The sequence below is a fragment of the Tachysurus vachellii genome, chromosome 3, assembly GCF_030014155.1.
Source record: "Tachysurus vachellii isolate PV-2020 chromosome 3, HZAU_Pvac_v1, whole genome shotgun sequence".
NCBI classification, from domain to species: Eukaryota; Metazoa; Chordata; class Actinopteri; order Siluriformes; family Bagridae; genus Tachysurus; species Tachysurus vachellii.
In genome coordinates this window covers 25,286,520-25,304,125 of record NC_083462.1, presented here as the reverse complement: position 1 = coordinate 25,304,125, position 17,606 = coordinate 25,286,520, and the positions used below count along the sequence as shown (strand labels likewise).

The 17,606-nt window shown below is 38.1% G+C and overlaps 4 protein-coding genes across 5 annotated transcripts; 2 read left to right on the top strand and 2 right to left on the bottom strand.

Moving 5' to 3' along the window:
* Positions 1-1,857: 1,857 nt before the first annotated feature.
* On the bottom strand, positions 1,858-6,715 carry irf4b (interferon regulatory factor 4b). Its single transcript, XM_060866442.1, has 9 exons — positions 6,087-6,715; positions 5,619-5,816; positions 5,271-5,457; positions 5,082-5,164; positions 4,857-4,971; positions 4,628-4,735; positions 3,424-3,756; positions 2,532-2,644; positions 1,858-2,342 (listed from the first exon to the last, which is right to left on the bottom strand). Exons 2-9 carry the CDS (start codon positions 5,814-5,816, stop codon positions 2,181-2,183), a joined length of 1,299 nt encoding a protein of 432 aa, XP_060722425.1. The 5' UTR covers positions 6,087-6,715; the 3' UTR covers positions 1,858-2,180.
* A 1,335-nt stretch (positions 6,716-8,050) lies between these two features.
* Positions 8,051-11,109, bottom strand: LOC132843254 (syntaxin-11-like). The gene is made up of 2 exons (XM_060866443.1): positions 11,002-11,109; positions 8,051-10,172 (listed from the first exon to the last, which is right to left on the bottom strand). The coding sequence occupies exon 2, from the start codon at positions 10,164-10,166 to the stop codon at positions 9,270-9,272; it is 897 nt and encodes a 298-aa protein (XP_060722426.1). The 5' UTR covers positions 10,167-10,172; positions 11,002-11,109; the 3' UTR covers positions 8,051-9,269.
* Positions 11,110-12,412: 1,303 nt separating this feature from the next.
* On the top strand, positions 12,413-14,463 carry LOC132843255 (syntaxin-11-like). 2 transcript variants are annotated; one of them, XM_060866445.1, is made up of 2 exons: positions 12,413-12,538; positions 13,334-14,463. In XM_060866445.1, exon 2 carries the CDS (start codon positions 13,334-13,336, stop codon positions 14,159-14,161), a length of 828 nt encoding a protein of 275 aa, XP_060722428.1. In that variant the 5' UTR covers positions 12,413-12,538; the 3' UTR covers positions 14,162-14,463. The 2 variants fall into 2 exon arrangements, with proteins under 2 accessions (XP_060722428.1, XP_060722427.1); XM_060866444.1 differs by lacking the exon at positions 12,413-12,538 and adding an exon at positions 13,059-13,118.
* A 550-nt stretch (positions 14,464-15,013) lies between these two features.
* On the top strand, positions 15,014-16,183 carry LOC132843256 (syntaxin-11-like). The gene has a single exon (XM_060866446.1). The coding sequence runs from the start codon at positions 15,054-15,056 to the stop codon at positions 15,879-15,881; it is 828 nt and encodes a 275-aa protein (XP_060722429.1). The 5' UTR covers positions 15,014-15,053; the 3' UTR covers positions 15,882-16,183.
* The last annotated feature ends 1,423 nt before the right edge of the window (positions 16,184-17,606 follow it).

The window sequence follows — 17,606 nt, the reverse complement described above, 5'->3', positions numbered from 1 at the left end:
TAAACTTTTGTACAAAAACCTTGTTCTTAGTCACCATTGGATCACAAACGTGTGTCATTTGATAAATTATTTTATTTAAAACTAATGACATGTCATAACTTTTTCCTGTTAATGTTTTTTTATGACATTTACTTACTGGAACTGCATCTGTTCACTGAAATTACATTCCATCTCCTTTCATCAGATTTGTTTATTTACTTTTCTAAAATAGTTCTCACCTACTATTTAAAGAAACAGGTTTAATGGAGGACTTTTTCAAAGCTCTGTGGTTTCAGGTAACCCTGTGGGTGTCTAAGGTGTTAAGGGAAGTTTTTCTGCTTTTGTCTTTCCATTATACGTAGGCAGAAGGAAGTTGATCCAAACATGTTTACACAGTTTGGTATAATCCCCGCACGGTCTAGAAAACAATGTCAAATATCAAGATAAAATCAAGATATGCTTGTGCTTGTTATTTATTCCCTAACCATTTCAGTGTAGGTTGTGCTTTCTGAATTAGAAAGATATTGCAAATAATATGCTTAGTATGTTTTCCATAATAGGTTTTTTTTTTTTGGTAGGAGGTGATTTTGGTTTGAACCTTTTTTTGTGTGTGCGCTTGTGCCTGTAAAAAAAAATAATAATAATCCAGTTGCTTATGCTAAAGTCATAAATAAGTTTCTTGTGAATTAAACCCCATTTCTCTCTGATTTGCACAAATATAAGAAACAGTAGCAATCATAAAATGACCAATTGTAATTCTGATCATATCAGTCAGATCTAGTAAATACATTATGAACTAAATCTAGCTAATATTAATCTTGAATTTTGCATTCTATTAATCTTTATATTATTCTTTATAATAACCTTTTGTTCTATGTTTATGTTCTGTAAAGCTGTTTTGAGACAATGTCAATTGTAAAAAGCGCCATACAAATAAACTTGAATTGAATTGAATTGAAAATACATTAAGCATTCTGAATTATTACTGGTGACTGATTACCTACTATTGGCGATTTGCATTCTTTTCAGGCTCACTGTTTTCTCCTAAAATGCCATTTTCCTTTCATAATGTTATTTACAGTTACGGCTAATTTTAACCTACATCCTCAAGAAATATTATCAGGTAAAACTAGCATGCTAATCATTACTGTTATATCAAGAGCAAGAAGACAACCCGACACAAACTGTGTGAAGAAGTATTTAGAGGAAGTATTTGTGTGTCTACTAAAATGGCCTGTAAGTGCACACAGGTAACAATCCCATATACAATCATATCAGTGCAACACACTACCGAGTTAATGCTGGTCCCTTGCCATTGGGTTGTGTAGAGGGGGTTGTAAATCAGCATGTTAGTTACAGTCTGCAATTGTATGTATACAACATAGCAGCAATATGGATGATGATGCTGAAGAACTATAAGCCAAAATATCAAGTAGGGCAAAAGATATTGAACAACCTGGCTCATAAGCTGATCTGTATTTTTTTCTTCAACTTAGTCCTAAGGCCTGTTGGAATTGAGTACAATAAAATGTATATGTTGTTTTTTTCAGCAAGTGGAATAATGACTGGATACACATTTTCCTTTCTGGGGACTAAACTACATAAAAAATTATTTATGTTAAAAATCCACCTCTTCCTGTGTGATGTCATCAGCCTTCTGGTCTATCAACCATCACCATCCTGTCTCAGAAACCACATTTCCTGTGCTCTCTCAAATATATTCACTCACTGCTTACTACTTACTTGTTAAAACTATCAGCATGTATGATAGATATAAAAGGCTAAAATCCAGTAACCTGAGTAACCAATCAATCTCTTTAGATTTCTCGCAGGCATGTGGAAGCACATAAGTATATATAAACCACAATAAAGCTGGACTTTGGTTATGAAATTTTTTTAATAATGTTTCATTTACAGTTCCCTGAGGGTATATTAAAAACAAAACAACAACAAAAAGATGACGAATAAAAATAGAAAAAGAATGTGTAGGGCTCAACAGACATGTCTGTGAAATAAGTGCAGTTTGTTTTTTGTCCATTTTTCAAGTCCAACTGCTTGAAAGTGTGTGGAGAAAATAGGTGGTGATGTTGATACTCTGTCAGCGTCACACATGAGCCATGGTGGTGCATTTGTTGCGTCCATCCTTGTCCATGCTTCAGTTCGACTTACCCAAAGTTAGCTTTCCCAGGTGAAGATACATTTTAAAGGCTGTTGCTGTGGTGATGGCTGATGACTCTGTGGAAGTCCTGACTTGGTGTAATTGTGTGCTCTGGACTCAGAGGGGAAAGGTTGTGGTTGCGGATGTAGTTCATGCTGCTCTGGTGGGTGAAGTACAGAAACTGACGAGCAAACATAGGCTCCACCTAGAGCAGAATGGAAAGTGGATTTTACACACAGTGCACATCTAAACCCAAAGTAGGTCTAATGCATGGCTCAATGCCTTATGCCAGTGCTAAGGGGTTGATATATGGATCAATGGTGAATTGGTTCACTGGTGAGTTAGAGCTGAGTGATCAACAGTTTGAAAGAAAGTGAATCACTTTTCAGAATACCTGTACAGTAAGAGTCCTTCCAGGTCTTTGTGGCTCCGTGCTGTCTTCCTCAAAGTACAGGAGCACATGGGTCATGGGTGGAGGACGTATGTGCCGAGCATAACTTTGTAACTCTGGATGAGGGAAAACACATTTGATCATGACCTTGTTAAAGATAAATAATATAATCCACCTCTATCTCACTTCTAATATAAAAGAAAAAAATCCCAAAACAAAATAAATAGACAAAATACCTAACACAGCAACAAATCTGTTTTCTCATTTATCCACGATATAATGTGGTAGAGGTTTTTCCCCACAAGCAAGAGTAGTATTACGGTAACAGCTCATTCATTGAAAATACTTGGTCAAATAAGTTGCTCACACTTTCTGCCCTGATCGCCATCTGTCTTACAAGAAGTCATTTGATGGAGTCACGATGGGGATTCTCATCTGTGTACTAATCACATCCTGGAAAGTCCTGTGTGCATTTATGCAAATGTGCTGCAATCAGTTAAGCGTGACGCGAGAAAGGTGGGTGGACGCTGTAGCACAGAGATTATCTGTTGTGGTGCATTGTATCCTGAGTGTGCTGTGGTGCAATATTTACTGTAAGTCTCAGTGACCTTATTTACTGTAATAATTGGACATAATTTCCCTGGTGGTCTTTGATCAGTGGTTAATTCACAGAAAAAGAATGATCTATAGACTTTTAGCTGATTTACATGGCTGCTTGCTTTTTAACTAAAGATGAGAGAAATACAAAACTGCAGTTGATCATAAAACTTTACATAGAACAAGTAATCCTAGAAAAGAGCAAACCCCCAAATTGGGTTAATTGAAATGGAACCTGATCAATTGAAATGAATTCCTGATCAAGATTAAATCATTATCATCTGATATTCACTCTAACCTGTGATGAAATGCTGAGTGTCCAGCAGTTTGCAGTTCTGATCTCTCTGTAGTTTGCTGGGTTTGTTGTTGGGCAAAGTTTGCCCTCCCTCCCAGTACACCCTGCAGGGGCAGCAGCGGCGAGCATACAGCCCATCTGGTAGCATCCACAGGAGAACCCCATGTTCCAGAGAGTTGTGTTCAATCTGTGGAAGCTCTATAAACTCTGGACCTTGAGAGGCTCCAAATGGCATACTATCTTTGCTTGCACCCAGAAAGCAACCTTCTAGACTGCTCACAGTCACCTCCCGCAGAAGGACATCCCGAAAATATACAGCCACATGGAACCGATAATCTAACCAGGAAAGAGACCAGGAAGATCAAAATTTAGACTTTATTAAGTCAAATAAGAGCTGCAGTCAATAGATAAATGAAGACCAACATCAAGTTATCAACAGGTGGGTACTCTTTTAATACAGAATAAATGACAGCCTTGGCCTTTAAATGTATGGTCAGCTTTTTTAATGGAACTTAAATCAAATGAACTGTTAAAGCTAATGCTCATTTGACTGTTCCTCAGAAAAATGTGTTTCCAAAAGCACAAAACATGCTTAAACTTGTATTCCAGTTTAATACTAATTGGATTTACAAAATAATTGACGTTTGGCATAAAGATGCCTGAAACTTCTACTTCCTCCGTAGCTCCCCACATCTGTTCCCATCCTCCTCATTCAGCTCTGTTTCTCCTCCCAATATTGGAGAATTTCTCAAAATTTTGTTAGATTTCTGCCGTCGTGCTTCATATCACCATACGTTAAAGGAGGGCTTAGGTTTAGTCTACAGTTCAAAAATGTCCATCTGTTACTCAGTATTAATGAATCAAGGGCATACATGAATACATGGGTAAGTCCACATGGGAGGTAAAGAGGGCAAGTGGAAACATTAAAATAATCTTGCCCACCCATTTCTGCGAGGGCTTCTACTTTTATGCCGTTCATACAGACCAAATGAAAATCTTGCTTTAAATAGGTTTGTTTTAATTCCACCTTGAATTGATGATATTTTTACAAAAATGTGTTAGGTATTAGGAACAACAGAGCATCTGTGAAAGTAGATCTACTTGTATTCTGGCATTTTGTTGTATAAGGGATGCTTTTAGGCATCACATGAAAAAATCTGGTCATGACATTCTTAATGTAAACGCATGTGTATTTATGCATGTGCACCTGAGAGGGCCATGGCTTCTGCTGACTTCATGCTGGCATCTAGTGTAAAGGCAGATGGCAGGGGCTCTGAGGCACTGCAGCTATAGAAGGAGCCAGTGAACTGATATCCTGATCAGAGAAACAGAGGAGCAGCCACTGCTACATTTACAGTGCATTAACCTAGCACATAAACAATTGATCATTCAGAACATCCTCTCTGCACCAATATTGTGAGACGTCTCTAGTGTACCTGCATCCCATCGAGAGGTGTATGGACTTTGGTTGTAAGGGATGTCAGTTATAGGGGGCTTTTCTGAGAGATATTCCCTCCAACTTCTCTCTGCTGGAGAAATGAAACTGCAGACCTGCGTGGGGGTATAATACGTTTTTACTGATTCACTCGTGCACACACACACACACACACACAAGCCCCAATATAATCAAAGTGTTTTGTAGTCTAACATTTAACCCTTACCTGACTCTGAATTGGCGGATAGGATTGTAGTGGATAACTCGGAGGGCTCGGATTTGATGTCGTATCCTCTAGAGCTCTGGAAGCTGTAATACAGAAATCATATATATAACAAACACGTTAACGGATTCTGCAGCATGCAAAAGATTTCAGGTTTGCGCGCGCACGCGTGTTGCTTTGCGCATGACTTGCCTTTTTTGGCGCTCTCAGGAACTATACGGTAAACTTTATAAGGGTCCGAAATGTCGAGCTGACTGCGTTCCATCAGCTCCTCGAAGTCGTTGCTCTTGTTAAGCGCACAACGGAGACGCGTTTTCCACGTGGGGGGGTCCGGTTTGTCGATGCCCTCCCGGTATTTGCCTTTGAACAGCGCCCAAGCCTACGGAAAGGACGAACACGTGAGCGCAATCAGACGCTGAAATCATCCAGTCCTCACAGTATCAAGTTGTTTTTTTTTAAATAAATTCTTCATCTCCATCACTCTTCAACTTGATCTAAAGTCTGATGCACTATGTCGTTTTTCCTCTCATTTAATTCTACCTTGAAGAGCGCTGCGTCCTCGTCCCGATTGTAGTCCTGTTTCCCCGCGTGCTTCCACGGGATCCTGAACACAGTCTTTTCTTCGTTCTCCCACACGAGTCCCGGGTATTTACTGGTGTCCACCTGCTCAATGAGCCACTGGCGCAGCTTACCGTTTCCCGAGCTGCCCAGCGCCGCGCGTTCTCCATCCGAGCACATCTAACACCACACATGCCCAAAATGATCAGACTAAAAAAAACCTCAGTTCAAAAGGAACCTTAAATTCAACTACAACCAGAAAAGTTTCTATTTAAGATTTTTATTTAAAATCCATTATGATCCAAAGCCCATAAATCATCAATCTCAGTTTTACTGTTATCATGAACACCTGTCTATTTTATATATATATATATATATATATATATATATATATATATATATATATAGAGAGAGAGAGAGAGAGAGAGAGAGAGAATGGCTTGTCCTTACCTCTCTGCAGAGTTCAGGGGGTTTGATGACTGTCAGGAGGATGCAGAATGACTCGAACCCGCGATTTTTTCTTAAATGTTTTGCGTGCAAAAAGGGCGAGGCTTCAGCGCGCACACGTGAGTGTTTTAAAAGCGCACGTCCCGTAAGCGAGACTGCGGGGAAACGCGTGGGTTCAACAGCGTGACTGGATTTTCTCGCTCACTATGTTTTTAAATTATTTATCGTTCTCTGAAATCACGACCGATTCTGTTATTGATAGTAGGCCACTATAAACTATAAATAAACCGCATCTTATAGAGTATAGATTGTCTCAGGTTATACGTCATTTATGTCACTTAATCTAATCACTTTATAAAACATGAAGCACTAAAATAAATTATGTGAAGCCTGTAAACAGTGATGATTCTGACAATCTGATCTGGCCTGGGCTTTGTTGATCCACCGTAAGATTCAATAAGGCGATGATTTTTTACCATTCTGTATAAAAATGAAACCCTCATTGAGTTTTACTCCCTCATTGAACGTTTAAAGACAAACCAAAGAAACACATTTCAAAATGGTTAAATAAAGTTCACATGCTCCCTTGCTGAAATTTGATGATAACCTTTGTTTCAACACTCACAGAAGTCAAAAATAGTCAAGAGAAAGGATTACTAGAGTTTTAAATAAATTAACTTATAAACTACAGTTCAATATCTCAAAATTGTCATGACAGTTGGAGTTAAAGAGAAGACGTTCACATATATTATGACAGAACTGTACGTATAAGCTAAGATCCATTAAATATTTGCTCTAAATGCATATGTAATATATTGACATGGAGGTATTATTACTGTTATAGCACATAAATGCAGTTGGGGTCTATGCAATCAAATTGAAATGAGCTCCATTAATATGCATTAATATGCATAGAGTGAGACAAAATAGCATCATTCTCTGGGCAAGGCATAAGCCACTCTGATATTAGAGCATGGTTGTTTTAAGATATCATGATATCATGCAGTATAAGTGAGATGGCTTATCACCTGCTTTCTTGTTTATGTTTTACTTATGTCTAAAGACAAAGAGTATTCAGATTAGTTTATGTGAAATGTTTGTGTTTCTGCATTGTATTATAATGACTGCACTGCCAAATATTCTGGTCTTTGTTTATAAGTGTAGCATATGTTTACAACCTAGGTTTGGTCATTTGATTGTTTGTGCTTGTAGTATTTACTTAACAAAAGAAGACAACAGAACAGGTTTAGTTAGGATTTAAGTTAGTCATGAGAAGAATGGGGAAAGGGAAACAGGAATCAGACATGATGAACCTGGTACTTGTTATTGTAACTTAATGCTCTGAAAATATTTCAAGAGAGCACTTTATGGCTTCAATCAATGATTGAGCAATCAATTCATTGCTCATTATTGCCTGTTTTTGTTTGTGTTTTTGTTTATAGGGTTCTTGATGGAGGTAATTTAAATTTAAAAATCGTTTTTCTGTTATAAAATATTCTCTTCCTCTTAAGTATATATTAGCACTGAATATATGTCTTTAGACTGCTACCTATGTATCATCAAATCTATACCTCAAATACCCTGTAACAGCCATTGCAAAAAAAAAATAATAAATAAAATAAAAAAAAGGCTAAATAATTGCTTGACTTCCTCATGGTTTGGATATTCAAGATATGATAGTTATAGTGATGTTATAGCTTACAGTCATAAGTAGTTACTGACATAGTTACAGTTTGATAGAATAAAGCTGACTGTGTGCTGTTGGAAATCTACATCACCTTCGTGGCTGTATGGTTTTTCAGTCCTTTCCACTAATACCGAGCAGACCATCCAATCTTCACTGCAGTAGATGAAGCAAATGAGAAACTTTTGTACCTGTTACACTGGCAGATTTTTTTAATTAGTTGACATAGCTTAGATTTTTACAATTCTCCAACCTTTTAAGGCATAAAGATTAGCAAGCTTCGTTGATGTGGTTCAATTTTTATTTTACTTTTGGAAGATGGAAGAATGTGTTCTTGTAAGATGGTAATGCAGACTGTGTGAAGATCTTGGCCTAAATGTCATACATATTTATCTCATTTATAAGGAATGTGTGGTATGTTCTAGTTCAACCATTGTCTGATCTTAAAAGTTTACTAGGCCAAAAACAAAATAAGAGTTATTTTATGATATTGTGTGGTTTATGTGGTTTAGAAGGTTCCATGAAATGTCTTGATTGTTGTGATTTGGGTCAGAATGTCAACATATTTAGATCTGAAATATGAATCCAGAGGAACAACATGTTTCACTACCTTTTTGTTGTATTCAAGTTAATTACAGCTAGGAGCTGGGCTTATAGATGAAGGGTTAGATATCATGTTAAATGATAAAATATATTACAACCTACTGTTACTGAGGGAGAAAACACTTGGCAAAACACTTCTCTGAAACTAATCTGACTTCATGAAATCACACTCTATTTTAAATGGATAAATTCTAACCAAAGGGCAGTCTGAAAAGGGAGTATTGTGTGGGAAGACCCACAGCCAAATACACAGTGACTTACCATGTTTTCTATTTGAACTGCTACTGTAGAGTAATATCCAGCCTCAGAGACAAGGGAGATATGAATATACATGTCCATAACATCAACAAAAAGCACTGAAACACCTACTTTGATTTGAGTTTATCTCCTCATGTTTGGATCCCGTAAAGGTCAACATAACTTATACTGCCCGGTGTATTAACTGTAACTACTAGAATATAGAAGGATAAAGAACAATGATACCAGTATACTTAATACTTGATTAATCTTAATGAGTTTACTTCATTTTAAACTGTATGACTACTTCATAGCATCTTTAAAAGCTGCAGTTTCTAAAGACATAATTCATGTGTCATACTGTACAGATAATTTATATACTATCATATGTGCTCTTGTGTTTTTAAACATCCATTACTTTACTGAGTACGAAAATTACGAAAATTCTATTGTTTTCTCTAGGTTCATTATACCAGCAATTGACAAACAGATCTATGTGAATAGCTGTGGCATCTACATTTTATATGAATCTATTTATATCTGTATGAAAGCTACCTACTGTATAATTTCTCAGTGTAGCGAAATAGGGATTATTAAAAACACAAACGACATTCCAAACATCATTCACATAATCAATATACAGGCATCTTTCACCAAAGAAATTACTTGTAGCATGGAAAGCAGCTACAGAACATCTTCTTGAAAGGGTTGTTTTTGTCATGTCTCTTAGCTCGGTCAAGTCGAATCAGGACTTCTTCAATTTTAGCATCAGTTTTCTGAACATTAGTGAATATGTAGTCTATCATGGGCCCTTGGTCTTCCACAAGCATGGCCACATCCAGGAAAACCTCATGGATGCTCTGGAGTCTGTTCTCCAACTCCAGCAAGTCACGGTGTCGACTTTCGATTTGGGTGAGTGCAGATCGTGCTGTTTTCCCTTCTGTGAGAATGTTATCACTGAAGATGTTCCACTGCCCATTCTCCAGCATTTCCTCAATCTCTTCACCCGTCACCTCTCGCCCTACAATCTCCATCTGCCTCTGGATATGCGTCTTACACTTTTCTCTGTGGTTCATCTCGGCTTCGTTGTATTCCATCATCACGTTACGGAAGCTGTTACTCAGGCCAGCATACTGTGTTCGAGCAATCCTGGCTACAGCCGAATTGATACCATGTTCCTCCTCTAGCTCTTTGGCATGAGAGTCCATTTCATGAAGACGTTTCAGCAAATCCTCCCCACGAGATTTAATGTCAGCAGCAATAGCATTGGAGTCGCGCTTGACCGTGCTAGTACGAGTTGGCTCATTAAGGATGCGTGTGTTTTGCTCTCTGAGCCGCTTTACATCCAGATGGATGAACTGAATCTCACGCCTTGTAGCTTGAGCCTCATCGAACACGGCATCCATCTCATTGTTGTCAAAGACGATGGCCTGCTGATGGAACTCATCTTCCAGTTCCAGATTGCTGAATGAATCTGAGACTGAATCTGCATATTCCTGCTCTTCCAGATTATTTCTGGATGCAGAAAGAGCCTGTAGGTTACTTAGTCTATCCCTCATGGCTGCCTTCAATAGAGATGAAAAAGACGGGTTAATAATAATAAAGTTAATAAACAGGCAAATCTGAACAGTGAATTCTAAGCATGTGTGTCAAACAGTGATTGAAGCAACTTGTTCATAGAACCACCAGTGAGCATCTCACACCTAGTATTAAAACACTCTATTTTACTCTAAAATGCAAATTCAAATCAAACATTTTGACAACAAAGACCCCTTTTTAATGATGGCTAGAAAATGATGGTCTGTAAAATGTTACTTTTACTAAGTATATGCAAATTATTTTAACGACTGGCTTAAATGCGAAGAATGGGGAAAAGTCCTACTTACCACTGAAAGAATAATGTCACACAACAAGTTTCTCTTAGCAAACCTATTCAAAGGTTGGCGTCACTCACCCAACGGGTTTGCACAAATAGTTTAGAACTCTTGCATGATGATATTTTTGTCCAATGTCAGGAAATGTTTAGAAATATGTCTACACCATTTTAGAAATAGGTTTTTGGGCTTATTAGCTTCTATTTGGAATATTTTCAGACAGGTTAATGCTCCTTATTAGTTTCCCCAGACAGAAAATCAAAGAAGACCTTATTTATTATATAAGTGTATGTTCAGTGTAATGCTTTAAAATCTGTCTAAATATGTATTTGTTAAAGAATTTAATAACAAATAATAAAAAATGTATAATTCAAAAGCATTGACTTTTGTGTAACCAAAAAAGTATTTTAAAAAGAGGTTTATAATTATGGATTAGAGCAGTTATACTTAATCTAATATAAATAAGTAATAAAATCTAAACCTCACATTGTGAGCAATTAAACATTTCATATCACAATACCTTAATGGTGTGTCGGACCTGTCAGCAGTGTAAAGGCTTTTTGGAATCACGACTTCCAGATGTTATATCATGGTGAGTGGTTCAGATTAGTGAGCTCCAGAAGCGTGCGTGAGAGATTGTGCGTGGCGGTGCGTAACCACACCTTTTTACGCAAGACCCGCACTTAAACAGCGTCACTGATTGTAGGCGGAAATATCTGCAAATGTGATGTTTTTTCTTGTGGAATGAAGATGAGCTGCATATTTATAGACAAGAGAACATGTTCATTACCAGCATGATGTACGAGGTATGCTGGAATTAAAACCAAAGCTGAACCATTGTTAAGAAAATAAATAAACAAAAGTTCTATGTTTGAACACACGGTGTCGCTATCACCTAAAAACGAATCACATCTTATCACCTCTGCATTTTTATGACCAAAAAACAAATAGAAAAGACAGTATAGAGAGTAGTGAAGCAGAATATATAGTAATTGTAGGAAGAGGACACACACACACATCAATTTATGTGGGTATCTGGTAGCCTGTGGTTAAGGTACTGGACTACCAATGGAAGATTGTGAGTTAGATTCCCACGTCCACCAGGCTGCCACTGCTGGGCCCCTGAGCAAGGCCCTTAATGCTCAGTTGTATAAAATGAGATAAAATATAAGTCCCTCTGGATAAGGGCATCTGCTAAATGCTGGAGATGTAAATTTCAAATTCATGGCAAAAGTATGCATCAAAATATGGGGTGTCGTTGCCTAGTGGTTATGGTGTTGGACTACTGATTGGAAGGTCATGAGTTCAAATCCCAGGTCCACCAAGCTGCTGAGCAAGGCCTCTGAGCAAGGCCCTTAACCCTCAATTACTCAGTTGTATAAATTGTAAGTCACTCTGGATAAGAGTGGGAAAGACAGGGGATTTATTCATATGACTAAACTTACATCTCTAATTGTTTGTATTAAAAAAAAAAAATTATATATAAATGTATATACTTCATGTCAGATATACTTACTCTCTCTCTCTCTCTCTCTCTCTCTCTCTATATATATATATATATATATATTCCAATTATATTAATTAATATTACATAATAATTTCTAAGGACTAGCCTAAAGACCTAGATCCAAAGCCACAGTCTGGCAAGATATCCTATTATACTCTATGCAAAACAGTAGCAGAGTCTTTTTGACCAAGAGCTAGCCAATATATGAGTTTTGAAATATAGCATACAGGTCAATTATAAATGTTAATTCATTTTTAAATGTATTACGCTACTGCCTTTTTTTCTTGAAAAACGTGCCAGAGGTATAAAAAACACATAGGTAAACAGACGTCATGGCAGTTTATGGAGGCGGAGTTTTGTAAACAAAAAGCAGGAAGCACAGACTGATATGTGATCTATATTTCATGTACACGCTGCACTTTCCCTCACGTAGTACTAGCACATCAGCTCAATTACTCAGGTCTGACAGAAGCTCGAACACGCCTCAAGGTCACGTGACTCGACTACCTGTCTCTGGAGAAGGCGAAGGCCGGGATCTTATCTTACAAAAGTGAGTATTTTTAACGTGTACGGTTGATTAATGTGTATTGTATATCCTGTACACACACGCACACGTACACATATGTATGTGTTTATTTAGCTTTGTAGACATAATTCCTCACTATATGTTTCAAATAGAAAAAATAAAATAAAGTGCCATAAACACGCAATCGGGGCAGGACATGTATAATATTAGCTATAATATTAATGTTAATGTAATCTTTGCTTTATTTCCAGGTGTACTTTGAGGTTGTAGAGCAAACTAGAACAAATACTGCCCGAGCCTTTGTGTACATAGGGCCAGTCAATTATTTACTCAGGTTATTAAACCAAATACATTGTCTTCTATATAATTATAATAAAAAAAATCATGTTACACAAGTTTATAAGACTTGTAGTGTAGTGTAGTGTTTAGCATACAGGACGTATGGTAAAGTGGCACAATGTTTAAAATGCATAGTAACACTCCTGCAAATGATACACTAATAACACCCCACCCCCCCTCTACCCTCTCAGCCCCTCACCCCCTCAGCCCCTTACTCCCTGTTGGTGTCATTGAGACGTCTCGTGCATAGTAACAGATGCTACAGGTACAAAGCCTATCTATAGTATGTGCATGTGCCTAAAAATGGCCACTTTGTAGATTTAAAACCAAGATTGTTGGAAATCTCAAACTGGTCTGCAAACATGTCTGTCGTGTTAAACAGGTCCAGCAGGTGCAGCTTAGATTAACAGAGAAGTAAGAGTGAAAGCTGTCACTCTGTCTCATTATATTTTCAAATGTGCCCATTTGTCATTTTTCCAGATGTTTCCAGCTATAAAGGACAGACTAAGCCATCTTCAGGCATTCTCACCATCCTGCAGTGATGTGGATATATGGGAAAGCAATCCCGACCCTGAGATGGAGGCCATATTTGATGAGGCTGAAAACATTCGCCACGAGATTCAACTCATCCATTTGGATGTGAAGCGGCTTGAAGAGCAGAACTCTCGTGTTCGAAATGAACTACCAAATTCCAGCACTGTGAAGCAAGACTCTAATGTCATTGCTGCTAGCATCAAGTCCCATGCTAAAGACGTGCTTGGACGTCTTCGCGGTCTGGACATTCATGCTAGCGAGCTGGAGAAAAAGCATGGGATGAACAGTGCACTTTCTAGAATTGCACGAACACAATATGCTGGTTTGAGTAGCAGCTTCCGTGATGTGATGATGGAATACAACAAGGCAGAGATGAGCCACAGGGAGTCGTGCAAAGCACATATCCAGAGGCAGATGGAGATTGTGGGGCGAGAGGTGACTGGTGAGCAGATTGAGGAAATGCTAAGTAATGACCAGTGGAACATCTTTAGTGAGAACCTGGTAACAGAAGGGAAAACAGCACAGTCTGCTCTGAACCAAATTGAAAATCGACACACGGAGCTGCTGGAAATGGAAAGCCGCATAAGGAGCATCCATGAAGTTTTTCTAGACATGGCCATGCTGGTAGAAGAACAGAACAGCATGATTGACTACATACAGACAAATGTCCAAAAAACTGATGCAGATATAAAGAATATGCTGGTAAAGCTGGAAAAGGCCAAGAAATATAACAGGAACGGCCCCTTCAAGAAGATCTTTTTCAGGAGGCGTTAATCAACATGTAACTGCACTGTTTGCAGTTTTGGGACTTTGCTTGCTCTTGTGATTTTTTTTTGTGTACTATTTAAGAGAGTTTTTTTTTTTTATTTTAATTGATAATATTAAATGGAGGATAATATACCCACACTGACTTACTAAGCTATTAATACTGTTGATAAGTTTGTCTACTGAATAAATCAGCCTCGTTTTACATATCAGGCTGTAACAAAGATTTTTTTGTACGAAAAAAGTTTTTTCTCTCACATATTTGATTTTGTGTGAATTTTGGAAGTAATAAAGAAATGTTGAATGCTTAACAGTGTATTATTGTATGACCTTCTTATTTACTGTATATACAATTCGATACACTATATAACTAAAGGTCTATGGACACCAAACTATCACACCACATATTAGACATATCTCTTGTCATTTCTAGACTGGATTACTGCAATGCACTGCTGGCAGGTCTACCTATGAATGCAATCCGTCCTCTGCAAATGATCCAAAATGCAGCTGCCCGGCTTGTTTTCAACCTGCCAAAGTTCTCGCATACCACCCCGCTGCTGCGATCCCTCCACTGGCTTCCGGTAGCTGCACGCATCAGATTCAAAACACTGATGCTGGCCTACAAAGCCAAAAATGGACCAGCTCCCTCTTACCTCAAAGCCCTCATAACTCCTCGCACTGCACCCCGCACCCTCCGATCTACCAGCACTGCTCGACTGGTTCCACCATCTCTCAGGGTAAGAGGCAAGTATACTACAAGACTCTTCTCTGTACTGGCACCAAGGTGGTGGAACGAACTTCCCCTAGAGGTCCGGCTTAGATTAACAGAGAAGTAAGAGAGAAAGCTGTCACTCTGTCTCATTATATTTTCAAATGTGCCCATTTGTCATTTTTCCAGATGTTTCCAGCTATAAAGGACAGACTAAGCCATCTTCAGGCATTCTCACCATCCTGCAGTGATGTGGATATATGGGAAAGCAATCCCGACCCTGAGATGGAGGCCATATTTGATGAGGCTGAAAACATTCGCCACGAGATTCAACTCATCCATTTGGATGTGAAGCGGCTTGAAGAGCAGAACTCTCGTGTTCGAAATGAACTACCAAATTCCAGCACTGTGAAGCAAGACTCTAATGTCATTGCTGCTAGCATCAAGTCCCATGCTAAAGACGTGCTTGGACGTCTTCGCGGTCTGGACATTCATGCTAGCGAGCTGGAGAAAAAGCATGGGATGAACAGTGCACTTTCTAGAATTGCACGAACACAATATGCTGGTTTGAGTAGCAGCTTCCGTGATGTGATGATGGAATACAACAAGGCAGAGATGAGCCACAGGGAGTCGTGCAAAGCACATATCCAGAGGCAGATGGAGATTGTGGGGCGAGAGGTGACTGGTGAGCAGATTGAGGAAATGCTAAGTAATGACCAGTGGAACATCTTTAGTGAGAACCTGGTAACAGAAGGGAAAACAGCACAGTCTGCTCTGAACCAAATTGAAAATCGACACACGGAGCTGCTGGAAATGGAAAGCCGCATAAGGAGCATCCATGAAGTTTTTCTAGACATGGCCATGCTGGTAGAAGAACAGAACAGCATGATTGACTACATACAGACAAATGTCCAAAAAACTGATGCAGATATAAAGAATATGCTGGTAAAGCTGGAAAAGGCCAAGAAATATAACAGGAACGGCCCCTTCAAGAAGATCTTTTTCAGGAGGCGTTAATCAACATGTAACTGCACTGTTTGCAGTTTTGGGACTTTGCTTGCTCTTGTGATTTTTTTTTGTGTACTATTTAAGAGAGTTTTTTTTTTTTATTTTAATTGATAATATTAAATGGAGGATAATATACCCACACTGACTTACTAAGCTATTAATACTGTTGATAAGTTTGTCTACTGAATAAATCAGCCTCGTTTTACATATCAGGCTGTAACAAAGATTTTTTTGTACGAAAAAAGTTTTTTCTCTCACATATTTGATTTTGTGTGAATTTTGGAAGTAATAAAGAAATGTTGAATGCTTAACAGTGTATTATTGTATGACCTTCTTATTTACTGTATATACAATTCGATACACTATATAACTAAAGGTCTATGGACACCAAACTATCACACCACATATTAGACATATCTCTTGTCATTTCTAGACTGGATTACTGCAATGCACTGCTGGCAGGTCTACCTATGAATGCAATCCGTCCTCTGCAAATGATCCAAAATGCAGCTGCCCGGCTTGTTTTCAACCTGCCAAAGTTCTCGCATACCACCCCGCTGCTGCGATCCCTCCACTGGCTTCCGGTAGCTGCACGCATCAGATTCAAAACACTGATGCTGGCCTACAAAGCCAAAAATGGACCAGCTCCCTCTTACCTCAAAGCCCTCATAACTCCTCGCACTGCACCCCGCACCCTCCGATCTACCAGCACTGCTCGACTGGTTCCACCATCTCTCAGGGTAAGAGGCAAGTATACTACAAGACTCTTCTCTGTACTGGCACCAAGGTGGTGGAACGAACTTCCCCTAGAGGTCCGGACAGCTGAGTCACTGGCTATTTTCAAGCGGCGGTTGAAGACCTACTTATTCAGGAAACACTTCAACTAGCACTTCTTCATTATCTTTTGCATATTAAAAAAAAAAAAAAAAACACACCTTTGACACTTTCATTGTAACTTTGAACAAATGTTTTAAACTCATGGTATCTTAAGTATGTAACTTAGTGAGCCAGCATTAATGTATTCAATGTTAGAGATTTAAGCACTTATGTACGTCGCTCTGGATAAGGGCGTCTGCCAAATGCTGTAAATGTAAATGTAAATGTAAATATTAGATTAAATCTGCTGTTATAACTTCCATACTTCTGGAAAAACTTTCAGTGATGGTCAGATGTTCACATACTTTTGGCCACAAATAATATTTATTTCCTTAAATTTATCATAAATACTGTATTAATACTGGATCAGGACAGTGTGAGACATTACAAAATGTCATTACAAAACTGTTGGTCAATTGTTTACTGAACTCCAAACTTTTATCTGAGTCCTTAAGAAACATAGGCGCCCCCTAGTGGCGGCTGCGCAGCATCTTGGATTTAGAAGTAGTGTAATGCTGCACTGAAAGTATACATAAATATATTTTTTATTATAATTATATATTATAAATATGTAGATTATTTTACTTATTGAAAATATAAAGTTACATTTTACGTTTTGTTTTCTGCCTTAAATGGAGTTTTTATAACAATCTTTTATAACTATTTTAATAAGCAAAGAAATACTGGGAAATATAGAAGTCAGTATGCAAAGTTTTTTACTTTGTCCATTGTATTTCATCATTAGGCTTATGATGGTTTTAATTTATTTAAATCTGTTATGCTGCTACTGCAAGAAATATGAAAAAATTACATCTTAGTGATGTATTTATCATGTGATTGTACTTCTTCTTTTACTTC